General features: G+C 32.7%; 2 protein-coding genes across 2 annotated transcripts; both read left to right on the forward strand.

Moving 5' to 3' along the window:
- The first annotated feature begins 927 nt into the window (after nt 1-927).
- LOC131956499 (putative cytochrome P450 12a5, mitochondrial) lies at nt 928-10,258 on the forward strand. Its single transcript, XM_059320974.1, has 9 exons — nt 928-1,114; nt 1,819-2,041; nt 3,844-4,025; nt 4,995-5,193; nt 5,937-6,111; nt 7,440-7,606; nt 7,752-7,833; nt 9,830-10,036; nt 10,145-10,258. Exons 1-9 carry the CDS (start codon nt 928-930, stop codon nt 10,256-10,258), a joined length of 1,536 nt encoding a protein of 511 aa, XP_059176957.1.
- Nucleotides 10,259-12,676: 2,418 nt separating this feature from the next.
- LOC131956500 (putative cytochrome P450 12a5, mitochondrial) lies at nt 12,677-18,730 on the forward strand. The gene is made up of 9 exons (XM_059320975.1): nt 12,677-12,863; nt 13,324-13,546; nt 13,780-13,961; nt 14,869-15,067; nt 16,015-16,189; nt 16,728-16,894; nt 17,162-17,243; nt 18,087-18,293; nt 18,413-18,730. The coding sequence occupies exons 1-9, from the start codon at nt 12,677-12,679 to the stop codon at nt 18,524-18,526; spliced, it is 1,536 nt and encodes a 511-aa protein (XP_059176958.1). The 3' UTR covers nt 18,527-18,730.
- The last annotated feature ends 1,049 nt before the right edge of the window (nt 18,731-19,779 follow it).

The raw sequence follows: 19,779 nt of genomic DNA on the forward strand, positions 1-19,779 counted from the left end.
TATTTAACTAACATTAGTCTTATATAGCTGATCATGCATTTATTTTCTAACATTTTTATTATTAGATTTCAAAAATTTTAATTAATTTAAGTACTGCTTTGCAAAATAATTTTTTTTTCACTAAAGCTATACAAAAGAATTAAGGGCGTGTTTGTTGGTTTAAGACGTTATAATAAAAACATGTCTAAATGTGTTTTATGAAACCATCCACAAGAAAGCGGGGTGACTCTTATGAGAAAATTGCTTTTCACACATCCTTTGAAGTGAAGCCCCATGGAAATTAAATAATTAATCATAGCTTAATTTTTTATTAAGCACATACTAGATTATTTTTTTAAATATTAAAAGAAGTAATTGAAGCCAGATTTATAAAAAAAAAACAATTGCTTAATTAATTGTTGCTTAGAAAATCAGTTATATTTAGATATTGCCTATACGGGTTGAATTGCATAATTTCTGACATTTTTATAGTTAATTTATATTGACTGGCAACGTCTGCACCGCCTGACTTAGTGACTGGCACCATCTGACTTAACCAGTGAAGTAGAGTTGACTGAAGTAGAGTTCAGCGGTTTCTGTATCCTCAGCATATGAAGGGATTGTGTAGTCAGCGCTATGCCCAGCCGCTTTTACTTTCCATAACGTGAGTTTGGGCTGTGTGGATTTAAGGACGTTCTACTGACACAAACCTGGGATTCGAACTCTATACTTTCCGGTTAGCAGCTGCTTTCGAGTGTCCGGTCATAAAGGAATCGGTCAAGAACAATTTTTAAAGCTAAATTGTTTTCGGCATAAACAATGATTTATTTTAATAAATATATGTTGTTTTTTCTTTCTTACAGTACAAATAATTTAAATGCTGGAATGGATTTAATTTATTTTTTTCCCCCGTTTCGCCAGCTTTTAGCAATAGAGTTTTGGTGAAAAATGTTCAGCAAACTCAACTTCCTTGTAAGGTCAGCGCCTGGTTTTATCAGCCACCAGCCTCTCCGATGGATCTCAGTGGTCAGTAGCGTCAGCAAATATGAGGTGAAATCATTTGAAGAGATCCCAGGACCTAAAGGACTTTACAACGTTCCGTACATAGGGCCTGCCCTTTTTTTCAAACCGTTCGGTAAATGTGACTATCAAATAAGAGTTTAGTACACAAAAATGTATTAAATTTAAACATATTTTTTTATTGCTATAGGGTCATCCATAAATGACGTCACGATTTTTTGACGATTTTTACCTCCCCCCCCCCCCTCCCCTCCGTCACACCCCTAAAATGACGTCACACCTCAACCTACAACCCAGCTCAAAATTGCAGTTGAATTTTTTAAAACATCGATATTTTTCTAAAAACTTGTCTAAACTATTACAATTTATATAAAAAGTTATCTAAAACGCGAAATAACGTCTAAAATTCGTTTTCTAATATTGCTTTTTTATAATGCAATAGTGTGACGTCGCAAAATCTGAACCCCCTCCCCCTCATCACACATCGTCACAAAATTACGGACCCCCCCTCCCCCCTACGAGTGTGACGTCATTTATGGATGACCCCTATGATCTATTTACAAATAAACTTTAAGACTTTAACTTAAAGAATTTAGTACTTTGTCAATAAAAAACATTTTTTCTCAGTGGATAGATTACATAATTAAATAATAATTAAATAAACCGACATCCTATAGCCAAACTAAAATCTACACATGAACATGCAAATGCAAAGCAACGCACACATATACAATACGTTATGCATAGCAGTTAAAACCAAACGCTAATACCAAAAGCAATGAGAACTAAATTAAAGTCTAAATTTGTCTTCATTTGCAGGTAAATTTACAACCCAGACCATTGACAAATTGTTTGAAAGCCTACATGACAAGTACGGGCCAGTGGTTCGTGTCCAGCTTGATTACCCATACGTAATGGTTGAGAACCTCAAAGATATCGAGGCTGTCTTCAGAAACGAGGGCAAATATCCTTTCAGAAATTCGACTGATATTTTCAAAGTTGTTTATGAGAGAAATGGATACAAACCGGCGCTGAGTCATACGTAAGGTTATCAGTAAATTGCGTTTAGTCCTATGTATGTAAATTTATGTGCAAGTAAATGTTTATTAAACATGCACTTATAAATATACGTATACAAAAATTAAGGGTTATTTTATTGGAAGCCTGAAATTAAGTGAAACTTTATTGCGTATGTGCATACTTCTGATGACATAAATTCAATGTATGCAAAGGTATTAAAAATATATGAAGATATCTTCTTTCTTGGCCTTTGGGTTTGAAATTTTACATAATTTAAAGTAACGTTTGCCAAAAGCGAAGGTTGGCCTAAACCAGGGGTCGGCAACCTGCGGCTCGTGAGCCGCATGCGGCTCTTTTGATGTCAAGATGCGGCTCTTCAGCTACATGCACACATAATAATTATTTTATTTTATTTTTATAACTCATTAAAATATTAGTCTGCAACACTCGGTAATGAACAATATAATAATAAATATTAACAATAAACACTCGCTATTCTATTAGAATATTTAGTTACTTTCAATGTACTTCCTTGTTTTCAAAAACTGAATTATTTCAAAGTAAAGAATGCCTGTTCTTGGAACATATTTATCGCGGCACGGGTTTACCTACACTACCGCCCAGCATGCCTTTAGTTTGAGTTAATCACTCTCTGTAATATCACGATTAATCACTCATCACTTAGGTGTCAGGGGCTTAGATTGGCGCTCTCGAAAACCTGATTACACTACTTCAGGGGCACCGTGTATGGCTCCTACCTCGGTTTAATCGTCGAATGTCGTGTGCCGCATTATCAATATTGTAGGGTAGTCCTTAAAAATAACGTAGACGCGTAGTGCTCGCGGGATAGCCCAGGGCGCCAAATCGCACCCTGCAGAGATGCCAGAGGACGATCCCAATTCGATTTAGTGAGAGACTGTATTGTATCCATTGCCTATCGCGCTGTTTGAAATAAACTATTTGGCCAATCGTGTCTTTAGTGCATAGCCTTTTTTAAAACGAACGTAGGCGCCATAGTGCTCGCAGGTGAGCCCGTGGCGCTTCGGGTCGCGAAATTGACAAGAGGCCGGCGGTTGCGCTTGTTGCAGTTTTGCCGCTGAATATACTAATAGCCTACCCCTTACCCGCTATGTAGGACGTACGATTAAAGGATGCCAAGTGCTAACATACCCGCTCTGGAACTCTGGGCGCCAAACCGTGTATTTACGAAAATCGCACACTCCCGGTCGCCGCCCATGAGTTTTTGTTTTCGTACAAATATTCTCTGATTATTCTCATCTACTCTCCAAAGTTTCATGGAACTCAGATGAACAGTGTCGAATCGCATCCTCCCGGGGCACTGCCCTTGCGAAATTAAATAAGAATTTTTTTCGAGAAACCTCGCTTGGAGTGTTCTAACCAACTCCCAAAGTTTCATTGCAATCGAATGAAAGGTGTGATAATGAATAAAAGATAAACAGACACACACACATACATTGCTTTGATATATATATATATATATATATATATATATATATATATATATATATATATATATATATATATATATATATATAGAGAGAGAGAGAGAGAGAGAGAGAGAGAGAGAGAGAGAGAGAGAGAGAGAGAGAGAGAGAGAGAGAGAGAAAAAGAGAGATATATATATATATCGTAATATTGAAAATGTTAGTGGCTCTTTAAAAACTGGGACATTTTGTTAATTGTTATTTTGGCTCTTCTGTCTTAAAAGAATACCGACCCCTGGCCTAAACATTCTTTGCCTCGAAAATGAGAACATAAGTCAAATAATTGTAAACATGTTTTAATTATATTTTCTTATATCAGCCAAGGAGAAGAGTGGCATGCCCTGAGAACTCCAGTCAACAAAAGACTAATGAAAGCTGACTCGGCCTATCATTACCTGGTCCCACAGAACGCCGTAGCTGATGATTTTGTCAACATTTTGGCCACACAAAATTTAACACCGGCTGAAATAAACGATCTTTTCTTTCACTATACTTCTGAAAGTAAGGAATAACCCTTGATAATTAAAACTATGTTCGTGATCCAACTTCTTGTGTGCCTTTTCAACTCTCAATTCATCATAGGCCATTTAAAACATAACTCTATGTTTTTATGATTTTTTTTTGCAGTTCTTTCCAACTATTTCCAATAATTATTTTCTATGTCTATTTCTCAGGTGTTCTGTCTCCCTCTTCTTCTTGATTACATGTTAAATCTTGTCTGTAAGTCTTCTTCGAAGTATGTTTACGTTTACTCCACTTGTATTTGATTATTCGTTTACCGTATTGTTGTATTAAGTATTTCGTCAAGCCACTTTGTATTCAATATTCGAAGTAGGTGGCTTTTTTGTGTAGCAACATTTATTTAAAAACTGTTCCTGCCACATTTGTTGGCTGCGAGAAGTTGCACTCCGAAAACACAAAACAGTACCCAGTCTAAACCATCGAAGTTCGAAACTTTCAAGCTACATTGTATACTTTTCTTAGACCTCATCTTAGCAACCTGCTGACAACCTGCTCTCAATATCACAACAACCTCTTATCAATCTACTATCAATGTTCTAACCATTCTCTTACCAGCCTGCTAACAACCTGCTATCAATCTCGTAAGCCTGCTGACAACCTCCTAACAACCTGTCGTCTAAATAATTTATCTTTCACGTGACATTTTACAAACAAGTTCAACTTAGGAAAAAATAAACTAAAACTCAAGGATGAACACAACTAAAATATTTTTTATCGCAAGGGTTCAAACCTTTGTCATCGTTGTGAATGACAGCTCAAATCTTCATTCAGTTCGGACAAGAAATAATATAATAATATACAAGGGTTAGATTATAGGATTAGGATCTGAGCTACGTTTTGTGGATTAAGTTGTAATATAACTAAATGCGGGATTTGAATAACGTGTGATAAAATTTTCGTAGCAACATTTTTTTTTAAATAGTTCTACAAACTTTGGAATTTTTTCAGGCATTGGCGTGGTGGCCTTCAATGACAGACTTGGCTTCTTGGATCGGTGTTTAGACAAAGAGAAGTCAGAATTTCTTGCAGCCACGAAAGATTTTTTCTCAGTCATAGCTGCAGGGTTAAGTGGCAAAATTATGACGTACAAGTGGTATAAGAGCCGGGTATACAGAAAGATGGATAACTGCTTGCGGACAATAAGAGAGTTAGTTCATGTTAAAACTTATTATTGCATTATTTTATTAAAAAATATAAATGTTTTTAAAAAATATTTCACTCAAAAAAACATAAGTTTGCTTCTTGTTTAGAAATAAAATCAAATAGAAGTGTGTATAAACATTTTTTTTCGATTCTCAATATCGAGATATTTTAAAAATAAATAAAACATAATGATATTATATTTGAAATTTCTATCATTAAATTCAACATAATATATTTAATAATACATAATTAATATTATATTTCACATATAGATGAAAGAATGTTTTATATTAAAATTTACTTATTTTTTTAACAATCTTTTATAATAAACAATTAAAACTGTTATTTTTCGTTTATTAGACGAACAATAATAAATTGATCAAAATTGTTAACCAACCAAAACCTCATTTGTTACCGTAATATTTTTTATGAAGTCTTTATTATTGTCACAAATACAATTTAAACAAAACAGTTTTAAAACAGGCTGGTATGTGTAGATTTCTGTATTTTATTTATATTGCTTGATTATGCTAACTTGTCTAATGTTATAAGCACTTTGTCCGGATAAAGCTCAATAAATATAGTATGTAACATGTTTTAACATCATATTATTTTAAATAACAAATGTTAACTGTTTAAGAGCTTGTAAAACATTCAGTAACTACGAATTATTTTAAAATTTTACAGCTTTAATTTTTATAATTGTAAATCTGTTCTTATATTCATTGTGTTCTGTTGTGGTTTAAGAAACTCAAGAAAGCATATTTCAAAAGCGCGCGAAACAATTGAGCAACGAAAACGGGAAGGAACTTTTCATCCAGAAGAACCAAATCTACTTCTCTCCCTTGTAGCAGAAGAAGCACTTGACGATGAAGACGTCAGTAACATACTGGACGCTCTTTACTTGGCTGGTACTGACTCTGTGAGTTCTTGTCAAACTGACCAGCTTTTTAAATGAGAAAGTGAAAGCTTGGGTGGCTTATCGTTGTTATTATATTTCAATTTATTGGGCGGGTGGAAATCAAATCAAAATTTTAAAACAAAAACTAAATTTGTATTTTAAATATTGAGATGAGTTGACATCGTCCTTTGACAAATTAATAATAAAAATCAGTAAATCTAAAAAAAAATAAAAAATAAACAATTAAACCTGTTTTTTTTTTAAATTATCACTGCAGGAAGTTTATGGGATATTGATCCTAAAATCTGTCCTTTTATTGTTGACATAACTGGCAAATGTAATTTTATTTCAATACATTATCAGGGTTTACAATAATTACTAAAAAAACATACTTTTATTATGTAAAATAAAGTTTTTAAAAGTAAGAAAAATAAATAAAGCAACGATTAAAAAGTGTATTTTAGTCTTTAATCTTTGTATGCATTAGCAACCTACGTTAACATTTTAGAGTCTGTACTCTGCATATAAATATTATTTTTTGCCAATTATTTTACGATAATTAACAACAATCAATAATGTGAGAGGCCAGGTAGTGTGTCAGTCCTTCCTTCATTCCTCCTTCATCGCTATAGACTTGGAACTATAAAAGTAAACATCCATGCATGCAGTGATTTTACGTGCTTCGCATTGTCTAAGTAATGGAGTGGGGTCAATTTATGTAACGAATTTAATCTTTGAGGAAGTTTTTACTCTTTCTAATACGTCAAAAAAAAAAGAACGTGAAGAAAATATTAAAGACATTGCTAAAACTTATTTAAACAGGTCAAGGTCAAATAATATTTTCGCGTTTGCGGTTTTGTTTGTGTTTTTTGCGTTTGCGTTTGCGTTTGCGTTCGCATTTGCTTTTGCGTTTGTGTTTGCATTGTTTTGTGTTTGAGTTGGTGTTGCGCTTTGTTTGTGTTTGTGTTTTCATTTGTGTTTTCTTTTGTGTTTGCGTTTGTGTTTGTGTTTTTGTGTTTGCGTTGGCCTTAGCATTTGAGTTGTTGTTTGTGTTTGCGTTTGTGTTTGTTTTAGTGCTTGTGTATGTGTTGTCTTTCGCTGTTTGTTTGTTTGCGTTTGCGTTGTGTTTGCTTTTGTGTTTGTTTTCTTTTGTGTTTGTGTTTGGTTTTGTTCTGTTCCCAATTTGGGTATGCAGCTAGTACCAATATAACGGTATAATAATAGCGCAGTGTTTTAAATACATCAAATTCTAAACAAAGATCACACTCTGCTGCGTCAGGTACTTTTAGATCAGTCGTTTGAAACATATCAGAAATCTCATAACTAGACATTAATTTTTTATAATTCAGACAGCGAAATCACTTCAAGTTTTCTTCTACAACCTGGCTAAAAACCCAGACAAACAGGAAATTCTTAGAAAAGAAATTTTGGATGTTATTGGAGACTCGGGTGTTGTGAATGCTAAAGCCTTGTCAGGGATGCACTACTTAAAGCACTGTCTTAAGGAATCATTCCGGTACTATAAATCCGTAACCTTAAAATATATTAAAACGTTATAATTATTTATTATGTTATAAATGGGTTATTGTGATGAAGAGATATGAAATATTAAATAGCTTTTTTTCTAATATATCATTTTAAAATTATTCTTAAATTCTCAGATTAAACTACCCAACACCCTCGGGTACCGTAAGAACTTTACCCAACGACATTGTCGTCAGTGGCTACAGGGTTCCAGCTGGGGTAGTTATACATTTTCACATTTTATATTTGTATTGTAAAGTTGATGTGCATTATAAAATATAAATAAAGTAAAAATTGATGTTTTAAAACTATTTTAGAATACATATACCGTTCTTTCTATATTTCAGAAACGGTTCTTTTAACTACAAATAAATGTTAAAATCAAACTATACTATAAAAATGATTTTCATTCATTTTCACATGAGCTTTTTTTGTAAAGAAGGTTAAAAGTTTCTTCCTTTTTACCTTCTCGTATACAGAGTAGGGCTATAGAGGAAGTATTGTAATCGTGCACAAAAATCACATGAAATTTTGACAGTTTTCACCGTTTTACTTCTCATAAGACCTATTCATCATATACGGACAGGGGCGTAGCGAGGGGGGGGGGGGCGGGGGGTGCGGACCGCACCGGGTGACACCATTTAGGGGGGTGACACCAAGGCAAAAAATAGCAAAATATATAGAGAAAAACTCGAGGGGGGGGGGGTGCAAATAGAAAGTTTGAGGGGGGGGGTGGAAATCGAAAGTTTGAGGGGGGGGGGGTGCAAATCGAAAGTTTGAGGGGGGGGGGTGCAAATCGAAAACTTGAGGGGAGGGGGGGTGCAAATCGAAAGTTTGAGGGGGGTGCAAATCGAAAATTTGAAAGTTTGTCCCTGGGAAGGGTCTCTATGCCTCTGGGGGGGTGACACCATTAAGTGCCGCACCGGGTGACACCCGACCTCGCTTCGCCACTGTATACGGAGTATAGGGAACTTAATTTAATCGGGCAAAAATTATAAATCCAGATTTGACAAAATTTCGGCATTTTACGCGTAATGGAGTCGGGAAAACCTGGACTTTGCAATTCTGTACGTACGTCTGTGTGTGTGTGTGTGGATGTGTGGATGTCTGTGAACACGATAGCTTGCGTACCGTTACAGCTAAAATGATAAATTTTCGTATATAAGTATTATATCAAATTTGTAGGTTTATTAAAAAATTCAGCGATTTCCGATAACCGGAAGTGGATTGATTACTTTTTCACATAGATAAACGAAATTACATATACAAGTCAAAGATCTCATTTTTTTTTTGCCTTCTATCAAATTTTGAGCAATTTCCGTCGTTGACTGGAAGTAGTACTTTACGCTATTTCCGATTTCTCAAAAAAACGCATATGAATTTATAAAGTACCAGTTTTCCACACTATTATGCAAATATTGGTTGACGTTCACTTGGTGCGCGATTCTTTTTTCTACGAAATTCTATTCCATTTTTTTTTAAGTTTAAGTATGTAAAAACTCATTAAAAATCATGTCGATATCCTGAGTTGCCATCTCCGTAGTGTTATATAAGAATATTCGAGAAAATTTAGGGGGATGGGTCACTTCATTGCATATGCAATCTGTATATTAGAAATGCAAATTGTATATTAGGCTAATGTAGTGCAAAGTATTTATTGTGGATATATTTTCGATTGCTTAATAAATGCTACTTGCAAAACAGCTCATGCATTTTTCACAGATGTCCATTGTCCATATATTGGTATAAGACAGACTATTCCATATTTATTGAAATATAACAAAGAAGTTCAGATATAATTTGACATGTTGCCATCTAAATATGTGTGAATTCATTTTGAGTGAGATACATTTACATACAATTGTATTATAAAGAAATAAATTCAGAATATTTACAAACGAATCGAACAAAAAGATGTTGATTTTACATTTATGGTTGTTTAAAGTTTTGATAAGCACACCATAATATACTATTTTGAAATTACTACTAGTTATGATCATCAATTTATAACTAAATGTTTTTCTATGCTGTTTTTTAACCAGTTTTTCTTCTTCAAACCTCAGTCAGAGGGTTATTTTCCTGAGCACAGTTATCAATTAGATTAAAAAAACAACTGCTCGCAAAACATAAACAGTACATAATAGTTCTTAAAATTAAAGAATTTTTTTTCATCCACAAATCCCTATCTAGGCTATATGTTGGCATTTTTCCACAGACCACGTTCCTTTTAAGCAACAAAAGAGCCTGTAGGATTTATTTTGAAGACCCAGACAATTTTATCCCAGAGAGATGGACAAGAGCAGACGATGGTCATAAACATGAAAACACAAACTGCATGGCGGTTTTACCGTTTGGCTACGGGCCGCGGAATTGTGTTGGTCAACGGTTTGCTGTTCAGGAAATTTATCTGGCGACAGTTAAAGTAAAATGAAAACTTTCAAATACATATTGTCTACCGATCTCATTTCAAATTAATGTTCTATATTAATTATTACTTAGTTCATCATTGTGCACTAATTTTTCTGACCAGGTTCTCCAGAAGCTGAAGATAGATTTAGAACCAGAGTCCTGGAATACAGAATTCATCTACACAGCTTTCATTGAATCAAAGCATCCAATCAGATTTAAGTTCACAAAAATTTAAAATTAAAAGCAACCTATATGACATTCTGAGTGCGGCAAAATGATGTGTTTTTTTACATGATCCTGTATATATTAATTAAATTAACTATTTTTGTCTACAAAACATGGCCGAGAAGTATTTTAAACTAGAAAAAAATGAAAATAAAGAAATAGAAATGTGGTGTTTCATAAAATGTTTCATACATGTAATTAAAACAAAATTTAATTATTTTACTTTCTTACTATAATATAATGTATATATAAATGTTATTGTAAATGTTTTTGTTGCACTTGGATATTTTATTCATTAGAAACTGAAATTGCATGATTAATTATTAATTTTCATTCCACGACAATTTTAATTGAGACTATTTTAAAATAATGCCATTATTTTATTTTTTAAATATTTTCAGAAAATGAAATTTTTGTGTGTAACCCTTGTAAACGATATTTTTCGTGCACGTTGTTAATATAATCGATATTAAGTTTGTTAGCTGTCTATTTTCATTTCTTTTTTTCTTATAATGAGTACTTTTAGGTTCAGTGTTTTCGACGCATTAGAGAAGACTACAAACAACAAATAGGAAAGAAAGATTATAGTTTTGAGCATGTTGTCAGTTTTGTACATAAGCATTTTTTTTTAGTTTTATAATTCAAACGCCTAAGAGAAAAAAAAATTACTTACGTGGTGAATGATAATATACATTGAACGTTTTACTTCATCATTATCTAAGTGTTTGGTACATTCATTGACCAGCAATTGTAAGTACGTTGTGCTCTTGAGTTGGTTTGTTCATATCAAATGTACTTTAAGATAAAACAGAGACAACCTGCTGAAACATTCAGCTGCTCTATAAAAACAAACATGAATTTGGGAAGCATGTATCTAGGGCGTAGCTCTAATGTGGTAACTTGATTTAATACGATTTATTGTTAGAAATAAAATAAATAAAGCGTGAGCTATCTCACCTAAAACTTTCTAGAATATACTTTTATGGCACTACGCGGGATGGCAACTCGAGATAAAGACAAGATTTTTAATCAATTTTTAATTACCTAAACTTTTAAAACAGAATAGAAGCTCGAAAGAAAAATAATTGCGCACCAGGTGAACAGCAAACAATGTGTATATAATAGTGCGGAATAATAGTGATTTATAAATTAATATGCCTTTATTTGAGAAATATGAAACAGCATAAATTAATACTTCCGGTAACAGGCAGAGAATTAGATCTTTAACTTATATGCGAATTTTCGTCTATCTATTTTCTCACTCAAGTGTAGGCTTTTGAAATACCAAAAGTATAATAAGTTGCAATACCGGTTACCGGCAATCGCTGAAAAGTTGATTAGGAACTACAAATTTGATATAATATTTATATATGAAATTTCATCAACCTAGTTGTAATGTACCCAAGTAATCGTGTTCACAGTTATACAGACATACACACACACACACATAGGGGCAAAATTGCAAAACATGTTATTTTTTCGATTCAGAGAGGTGTAAAATGTCGAGATTTGTGAAAATCTCGATTTCGAGGTTTTTCACGATTATAATACTTCCTCAATACTTCGTATACAAGAAAGTAAAAAGGAAAAAAATAGTGTTGGTACGACTAATTTATTCAGCACGAGGAACGAAATAAAGGGATTCCTAGATCTGCAAATAGTAACTTACGAAAAGCCATCTGAAGACTGTATATGGGAGATGGTCTTATGAGAAAAAAATGCAACATAAGGAAAATCACCTGCATGCGCAACTAAAATTTAATTTATCGGAAGGGTTTGCAAGTAGGTTCATCCGCAGATGGGTTAGGGTCACTTTCATTGTACAAAATGAAGTAGGTTAAATAAGAATAATACAGAGACGGGGTTGCCTGAACTTGTTACTTATAATCTTTATAGGGAGGAGGGGGAGTATCTGTACACTGTATATGAGAGAGGGTGACCTTAGTAATGAATTAATGTGGTGTTAGATACTTGAGGATTTATTTAATCGGGTCAACGTGTTTAAACATAGTACAGATAACACTCTAAGAAAGGCAAAACTTTGATTTTGTTTGACACCCACAAGACGGCTACGCCACTGAGTAGGTAAACAACTTGAAACACCTGCGCACAACGCGTTATCCAGCTAAGTGTTTTTTTACAAAATGCATGGCAGGGTTATCTACCTTTTTATTTTCATTTTTACTTACAGGTAAGAATTATCCTAACCTCACATAAATACATTTTTAAAGCTACCATATACTTTTTTTTTATTCCTAAACGATAAAAACAGTTGATAAAAGTTATCTTTATTCTAATCACAAATAAAAATTAAATAATGTCAATAAATGTTGTTATAGTGCTGTATCTTTAAACGGTTGTATTTTTAAAAATTTCACGACCGTAAAATATTTTTCTCCAGGTAATAAGCACAACACTATGGAGAAAAATGTTCAGACGATTTAACATCATTGTAAGGTCAGTTCCTAACCTCAGTTCCCACCAACCTCTGCGGTGGACGTCAGTGGCCAGTAGTGTCAACAAACATGAGGTGAAACCGTTTGAAGAAATCCCAGGTCCTAGAGGACTTTACAGCTTGCCGTACATAGGATCTGTCCTACATTTCAAACCATTCGGTAAGGCTGACTTTATTAAAGTGAAGGTTCAGGAATTAAAGTGTAATTCATTAACATTTTAAATTATTTATTTTTTATTGCCAAGGTTGTTTAAAAAAACGTGATACCTAAAATTTAAACAAAATGACGCACTTTATTAAATTGTATGAGTGCACAATTAAAAATATATATTTGTATAAACAATAAAAACAACAGCTATACTAAAAACTAAACCTGAAATTTCCACTATAAAGCACATGCACTTTCGTATGCACACGTAAACATTGTTATGAACATGCAGTTTTGTGCACATGAAGTATCATTCCAAGAAAATTGATTACTTCTTAATATTTTTTTAAAATCTGATCTTTATTGCACGAAAATTTTAAAGTTTGTTGTTTATAATAATCTTTAAAAGACCATGCAAACATCAAATTACTGTATAAAAATATCTTCATCGAATTTTATTTTTATTTTCTAGGTAAATATACGCCACAGACAATAGACAAGTTGTTTGAAAACTTGCATGAACGGTATGGGTCCGTGGTTCGAGTTCAGCTTGGCAGAACCTATGTGTTGGTGGAGAACCCCAAAGACATCGAGACGGTCTTCAGAAACGAGGGCAAATATCCGTATAGACTTCCGATTGATATTTACAAATTTGTCTGTGAGAAGAATGGATACAAACCCACACTGAGTCAGACGTAATTGTATTATTAATTTTTATGACCAAATGTTAATGTAAATGGAGATTCATTTGCTAATGAATTTATAATATACACATACATTTATTAGATATATGTAATTGTTTACGAAGTTTATTAGGTTCACCTGGCTACTATATTGGATGCCAGACGATTTGTGGAAAATTTTTTTGCTATTAAGCAGATAATTTAAATTTATGTCAATATATAATAATTGCATTCTCTCGTATCAGCCAAGGAGAAGCGTGGCATGCCCTGAGAACTCCAGCCAACAAAAGCCTAATGAAAGCTGACTCGGCCTATCATTACCTGGTCCCACAGAACGCCGTAGCTGATGATTTTGTCAACATTTTGGCCACACAAAAGTTGACACCGGAAGAAATGAAAGATCTTTTCTTTCGCTATGCTTCTGAGAGTAAGTAGATCTAAAAACATAGAAAAAAAATTCTCGCTCGTCAATACCTGGATACAAATCCGTTAATACAATTTGTCTGAGATACTTTTTCAAATAAAATAAAATTATAACTATGGATTTTATTTTTTATTTTTTAACTGATCAAGTATTAGAAGAATTGTCTCCGCTTTTGTGGTTTGAATTAGGTTATTCACTTTAAAAAAAAAACATTCATTGTTACACGAGCACATATTTTTGGACATTTCTCCTGTCTGAGCAAAGTTCAAATTCAACTTTCTATACAAAAAGCATCTGCTCTGTTGCCTCTTCGCATGAGTTGAACTACAGCTGAAAAACAACAGCTGGACGTAAATCGAACAACATTCCTCACAGACTAAAGAATATTTGCTATAGACAATGTTCATCTCCGATTAATACAATGTTGTTGTGACTTTACTCGGGTTAGATTATTACGTTCGAGTTTAAACTAGGATATATATATATATATATATATATATATATATATATATATATATATATATATATATATATATATATATATATATATATATATATATACATATATATATATATATATATATATATATATATATATATATATATATATATATATATATATATATATATATTTAATACGAGCCGATCCGAGGCGTAGCATACGCCGCTATTTAGTGACAGGTGAAGACTTCCTGAAAGACACAGTTGTCCTAATGGGGTCGGTGGGTACACACTGTTGCGCATGCCTGGAGAGCGAGGGAGGAGCTGCGAGAAGGGTTAGAAAGTCGGGGTGCGTGCGTGGTGTCCCACGTGGTAGGGCGACGTAGGGAATTATATACATAGATATATTCTTGTAACTTAATTTCTTAACATTTGAAACATGATTCTACAAACTTGTGGATATTTTTAGGCATTGGCGTGGTGGTCTTCAATACGAGGCTTGGCTTTTTGGGTACCTCTTTAGACAAAGAGAAGTCAGAATTTCTTGCAGCCACGAAAGATTTTTTCTCGGTCATAGCTGCCGGTTTAAGCGGCAAAATTATGACGTACAAGTGGTATAAGAGCCGGGTATACAGAAAGATGGATAATTGCATAAAAACCATCAAACAGTGAGTAAACAGATTTTCGTTTGTTTGAATTACTCTTCAGGTAGCATACATTTTTTTATAAATAACAATTGTTTTGTATGTATGTGATTTAGTCTGTTTTAAACGACTACTATCTAAAAGGATATGTAGATGGGTGTAAACATTAAATTTATACGAATTATTGGAATATTGAGAGTGTTGAATACAATCGGAGGGTTCATATTTCCGTTAGAGCTAATTTGCATCTTATTTCTTAAATCACACTAGTCCGGTCTTGTTTTATATTTTATTCTTTCTTTCTTATATCTCTAGTTAACGTGGTAATACATATATGACTTTCAAAGTATTGGTAAAAGCGCATCTAAAATGCAAATTTCTTTTATAATTTTATAATGTTATTGTAACATTTTATAAAATTTATAAAAAAATTTAAAAATGTATAATTTATTTGAGATATTTTTTAAATAAACTCATATTTTTAATACAGTTCTTTTATATCATTAATATAAAGAATAATTTAGTCTCACGAACATCGAATAAACCCAAGAAGTGCAGCTTGGCAATAGCTCTGTTGTTTCTTGTACAGATAGGAAGAACATCTATTCCATCAGTAGTGTATCCTTTTCATTGTGCCAGTTTGCTATATATCATTGTGCCAGTCTGTTATATATCATTGTGCCAGTCTGTTATATATCATTGTGCCAGTGGACTCATTGACGTGCCACGAACTTGAACCCGGACTTTCGGGGTAGCCGACGTACACTTTACACTTTGACCACTCCATCCCGTACAATTTAATATGTTGTGTGTCATTAATATGGTGGAGTTATATATAATATAAAGTTAAAAACGTGTAACATATTAAGAACTATTTATGAACGTAATATTAATCGATTCTTTATAATGAAGAGTTATTTCAATGATCTGAATATATTTCTAATATTGACTCGGTTTTAATGTAATTCAAGAAACTCAAGAAAACGTATTTCTGAAGCTTTAGCAACTATTGAACAACGAAAACAGGAAGGGAATTTTGATCCAGAAGAACCCAATCTACTTCTCTCCCTTGCAGCAGAAAAAGGACTTGACAAGGAAGACGTCAGTAGCATATTAGAAAGCCTTTACATGGCTGGGACTGACTCGGTGAGAACTGTTTGAAATTGTCAGTGTTTAAAATAACTATAAATACTGTCAATGTGGCTTTTCGTATTAATTATATTTTATAGACTAGCCTGTTGCAGAGGAATGGTACATAACAATTTATTATATACTAAGATATTTTTATTACAACATTTTTTTCAACAATTATTTTAATAATGTGGTTTAACATATAAATAATTAACAGTATAGTTAATTTTAATGTATGTACTGCATTTAGCAAAGTAGTATACATTTTTACTCTAGTTTTTATATTTGAGTAGAACTAATGGAATTTAATTTGTTAGGCCTAATCCATGTTACGAAATGTGAACGCTTTCATCTTATAACTCAAATATATATATATATATATATATATATATATATATATATATATATATATATATATATATATATATATATATATATATATATATATATATATATATATGCACTACACATTTAACGTTGTAGTGAGAAATGTAGATTTAAATCTTTAATTTAAAAGATTTTAAAAATCATTTACGTGGGCTAAAATCTACAGACAGCAAACAACCTTCAAGTTTTTTTCTACAACTTGGCTAAAAACCCAGACAAACAGGAAATTCTCAGAAAAGAAATTTTGGAAGTTGTTGGAGAATCCGGTGTTGTGGATGCTAAAGCCCTGTCAAAGATGTCCTACCTGAAACAATGCCTCAAGGAATCTTTCAGGTAAAACCTATCGTAAATCTTAATATGTGGATTGTTAAAGCCAATATAAAAGCTAATTTAAATGCTTATAGATCTAATTCCTTTTAAGACACTCAAAGCAGTCTAAAGAAATATATCGAGTAATTTGAAGCAGTAACTTTGGTACATTGTAATATTACAATTGTTAAATTAAAAATGGCATGAGTGCTGAAAAAGTAAATATCAAAAACAAATTCTGTTGCTGTTAATTCATACAATAATTGCTTAAAATAATTCTTATCTCCTCAGACTAAACTACCCAACACCCTCTGGCACCCTTAGAATTTTACCCAATGACATTGTTGTCAGTGGCTATAGAGTTCCAGCAGGGGTAAATATATAAATTTATGTTTAATATTTGAGTTATTCAGTTAAGTAATATTCATTAATGTTGTCAGTATTTTGAACAAAACATGCAAATAAAAACGTTTGATTTATTAAAAGATCGCGGTTTGAAATAATATTTTTGTTTAAATAATTTTTTTCTATGATATTCTATAAAATGTTCAAGTTATAAACATAGTGAATAAATTATTGAATATTCTTATTAAGGAAATGTCCAGATTTCAAACGATACCAAATAGTTTTTTAGGTAACTGTAGTTATTGTTTCTGTTTGGAATAAATAATAACAAAATATAAATAAAAATGCGTTAAATATGCTGGCTTGGTTAGAAAATAAAATACATTTGAATCTACTCTAGAAATTTTACTCATCTTTTTCTTGATACATTTTTCGTACAGAAATCGTTCCCTTATGAAAAAAATAGATTAATAATATGAAAGAAAATTTGACCACATTACTGCAATATTCCAATAATTTATTGCTTTGAAGCACATGCATCATGAATTTTCTGTTTTTGGTGTTTTAAAGGATTGGGTTAGGGTATTACAATTTGTAAAGGCTGCCAATGCAAATACTTCTACGGGTATAATTTTGTTTTGATAATCGGAAGCATCAATAAATAATCTCGAAATATTATTATAATATTTTATGAAAGCTTGAAAATTATTCATTAGAAATTGTAGTATAAGTTTACCTCCTGTAGCATTTTCAAGTTATCGAAAAGAGAGCACGGGGTTAAGTACTGTTCAAATGTTGCATTAATTTTTAAACAATGGAAAAAATAGTGTAAACTCCAAAACAACTATATTTATATTAACGTCTTCCTCAGACTGCTTTTCTTTTAGGCAACAAAAGAGCCTGTAGGACTTATTTTGATGACCCAGACAAGTTTATCCCAGAGAGATGGACCAGAGCAGACGATGGTCGTAAACAGGACAACACAAACAGCATGGCGGTTTTACCGTTTGGTCACGGGCCGCGTAATTGTATTGGTCAACGATTTGCTGTTCAGGAGATTTATCTGGCCACGTCTAAAGTAAGATGAAAACATCTCACATAACTCAACATCCTTTGATACAAAACTTATTCAGCTTTACCTCATTTGAAAAGTGATGATTAAAATGACATATACTATTTAATGTTTTTTCTGAACAGGTTCTCCAGAAGCTGAAGATAGAAGTAGACCCCGAATCATTGAACACAGAATTTATCTACATTGGTTTTATTGACACAAAGTATCCAATCAGATTCAAATTTACAAAAATTTAAACTGGTTTGCAAATAATTCTTTAACAGATGTTACATTTGCTGCAATGGTTAGATTTTAAAATTATAAATTGTGTAGAGGAAAAAAATTATTTTAATTAAAATTAAAGCGTGTTTTAATTGTATTTACGGACTTTAATAATTTACAGAGTATAAACAAACGTAAATAATTTTTTTTTAATTTCTGTTTGAAGATTATAAAATAAAACGTGTTCTTATTTCGTAATCATCTCAGCCAAAGCAATGAGACTTATTTTACGTACAATTAGTTAATTCAACTTCAACGTCGAATCTATATATATATATATATATATATATATATATATATATATATATATATATATATATATATATATATATATATATATATATAAAGCAATGTATGTGTGTGTGTGTGTTTGTTTGTTTGTCTGTCCTTTATGCATTACTACACCTCTCATCACATCGCCGTGAAACTTTGGGAAGTTGTTGAGAATATTCCTGGGGAGGTTTCTGCGAAAAAAAATTTCAAATTCGCAGGGGTGGCGCCCCGGCAGGGCGCGATTTGTTTTTCTCAATATACGTATATAAAAATAAAAGTCGATTTTGGTTTTACATCGTTCATTCGATAGCCATGAGACTTTGGGGAGTTCATTATACCACTCTAAGGAAGGGTTCTGTAAAAAAATAATTTTTAATTTCGCAAGGGCGGCGCCACGGGAGGGTCCGATTTATCTCTATATACGGTATATAAAAATAATAAAAGTGAATTGCAGTGACACCGTTCATCCGATAGGCATGAAACTTTGGGGAGTTCATTATACCACTCTTGGGAAAGGTTCTGTGAAAAATCATTTTTAATTTCCCAAGGGCGGCGCCACGGGAGGGTGCGATTTTTCTCTATATACGGTATATTTTAAAAAATAGTCGATTTTGGTGTGACACCGTTATCCGAAAGCCATGAGACTTTGGGGGAGTTGATTAGAACAATTCAGGGAAGGGTTCTGTAAAAAAAATTAATTTCGCAAGGGCGGCGCCACGGGAGGCTGCAATTTTTCTCTATATACAGTTTATAAAAACAAAAGTCTATTTCGGTTTTTACATCGTTCATCCGTGTACCATGAAACTTTGGGAAGATGATTAGATCACTCAATGTTAGGGTTCTGCAAAAAAATATTGTTTAATATTGCAAGGGCGGCGCCCCCAGATGGAGAGATTTTTTTTTTCTCTACACACGGTATATGTAGGGTACAACTTTCGTCAATACACGGTTTGGC

This window comes from Physella acuta, unplaced genomic scaffold (assembly GCF_028476545.2).
Source record: "Physella acuta isolate Inbredline_101_S28 unplaced genomic scaffold, ASM2847654v3 ptg001156l, whole genome shotgun sequence".
In the NCBI taxonomy this organism is placed as follows: domain Eukaryota; kingdom Metazoa; phylum Mollusca; class Gastropoda; family Physidae; genus Physella; species Physella acuta.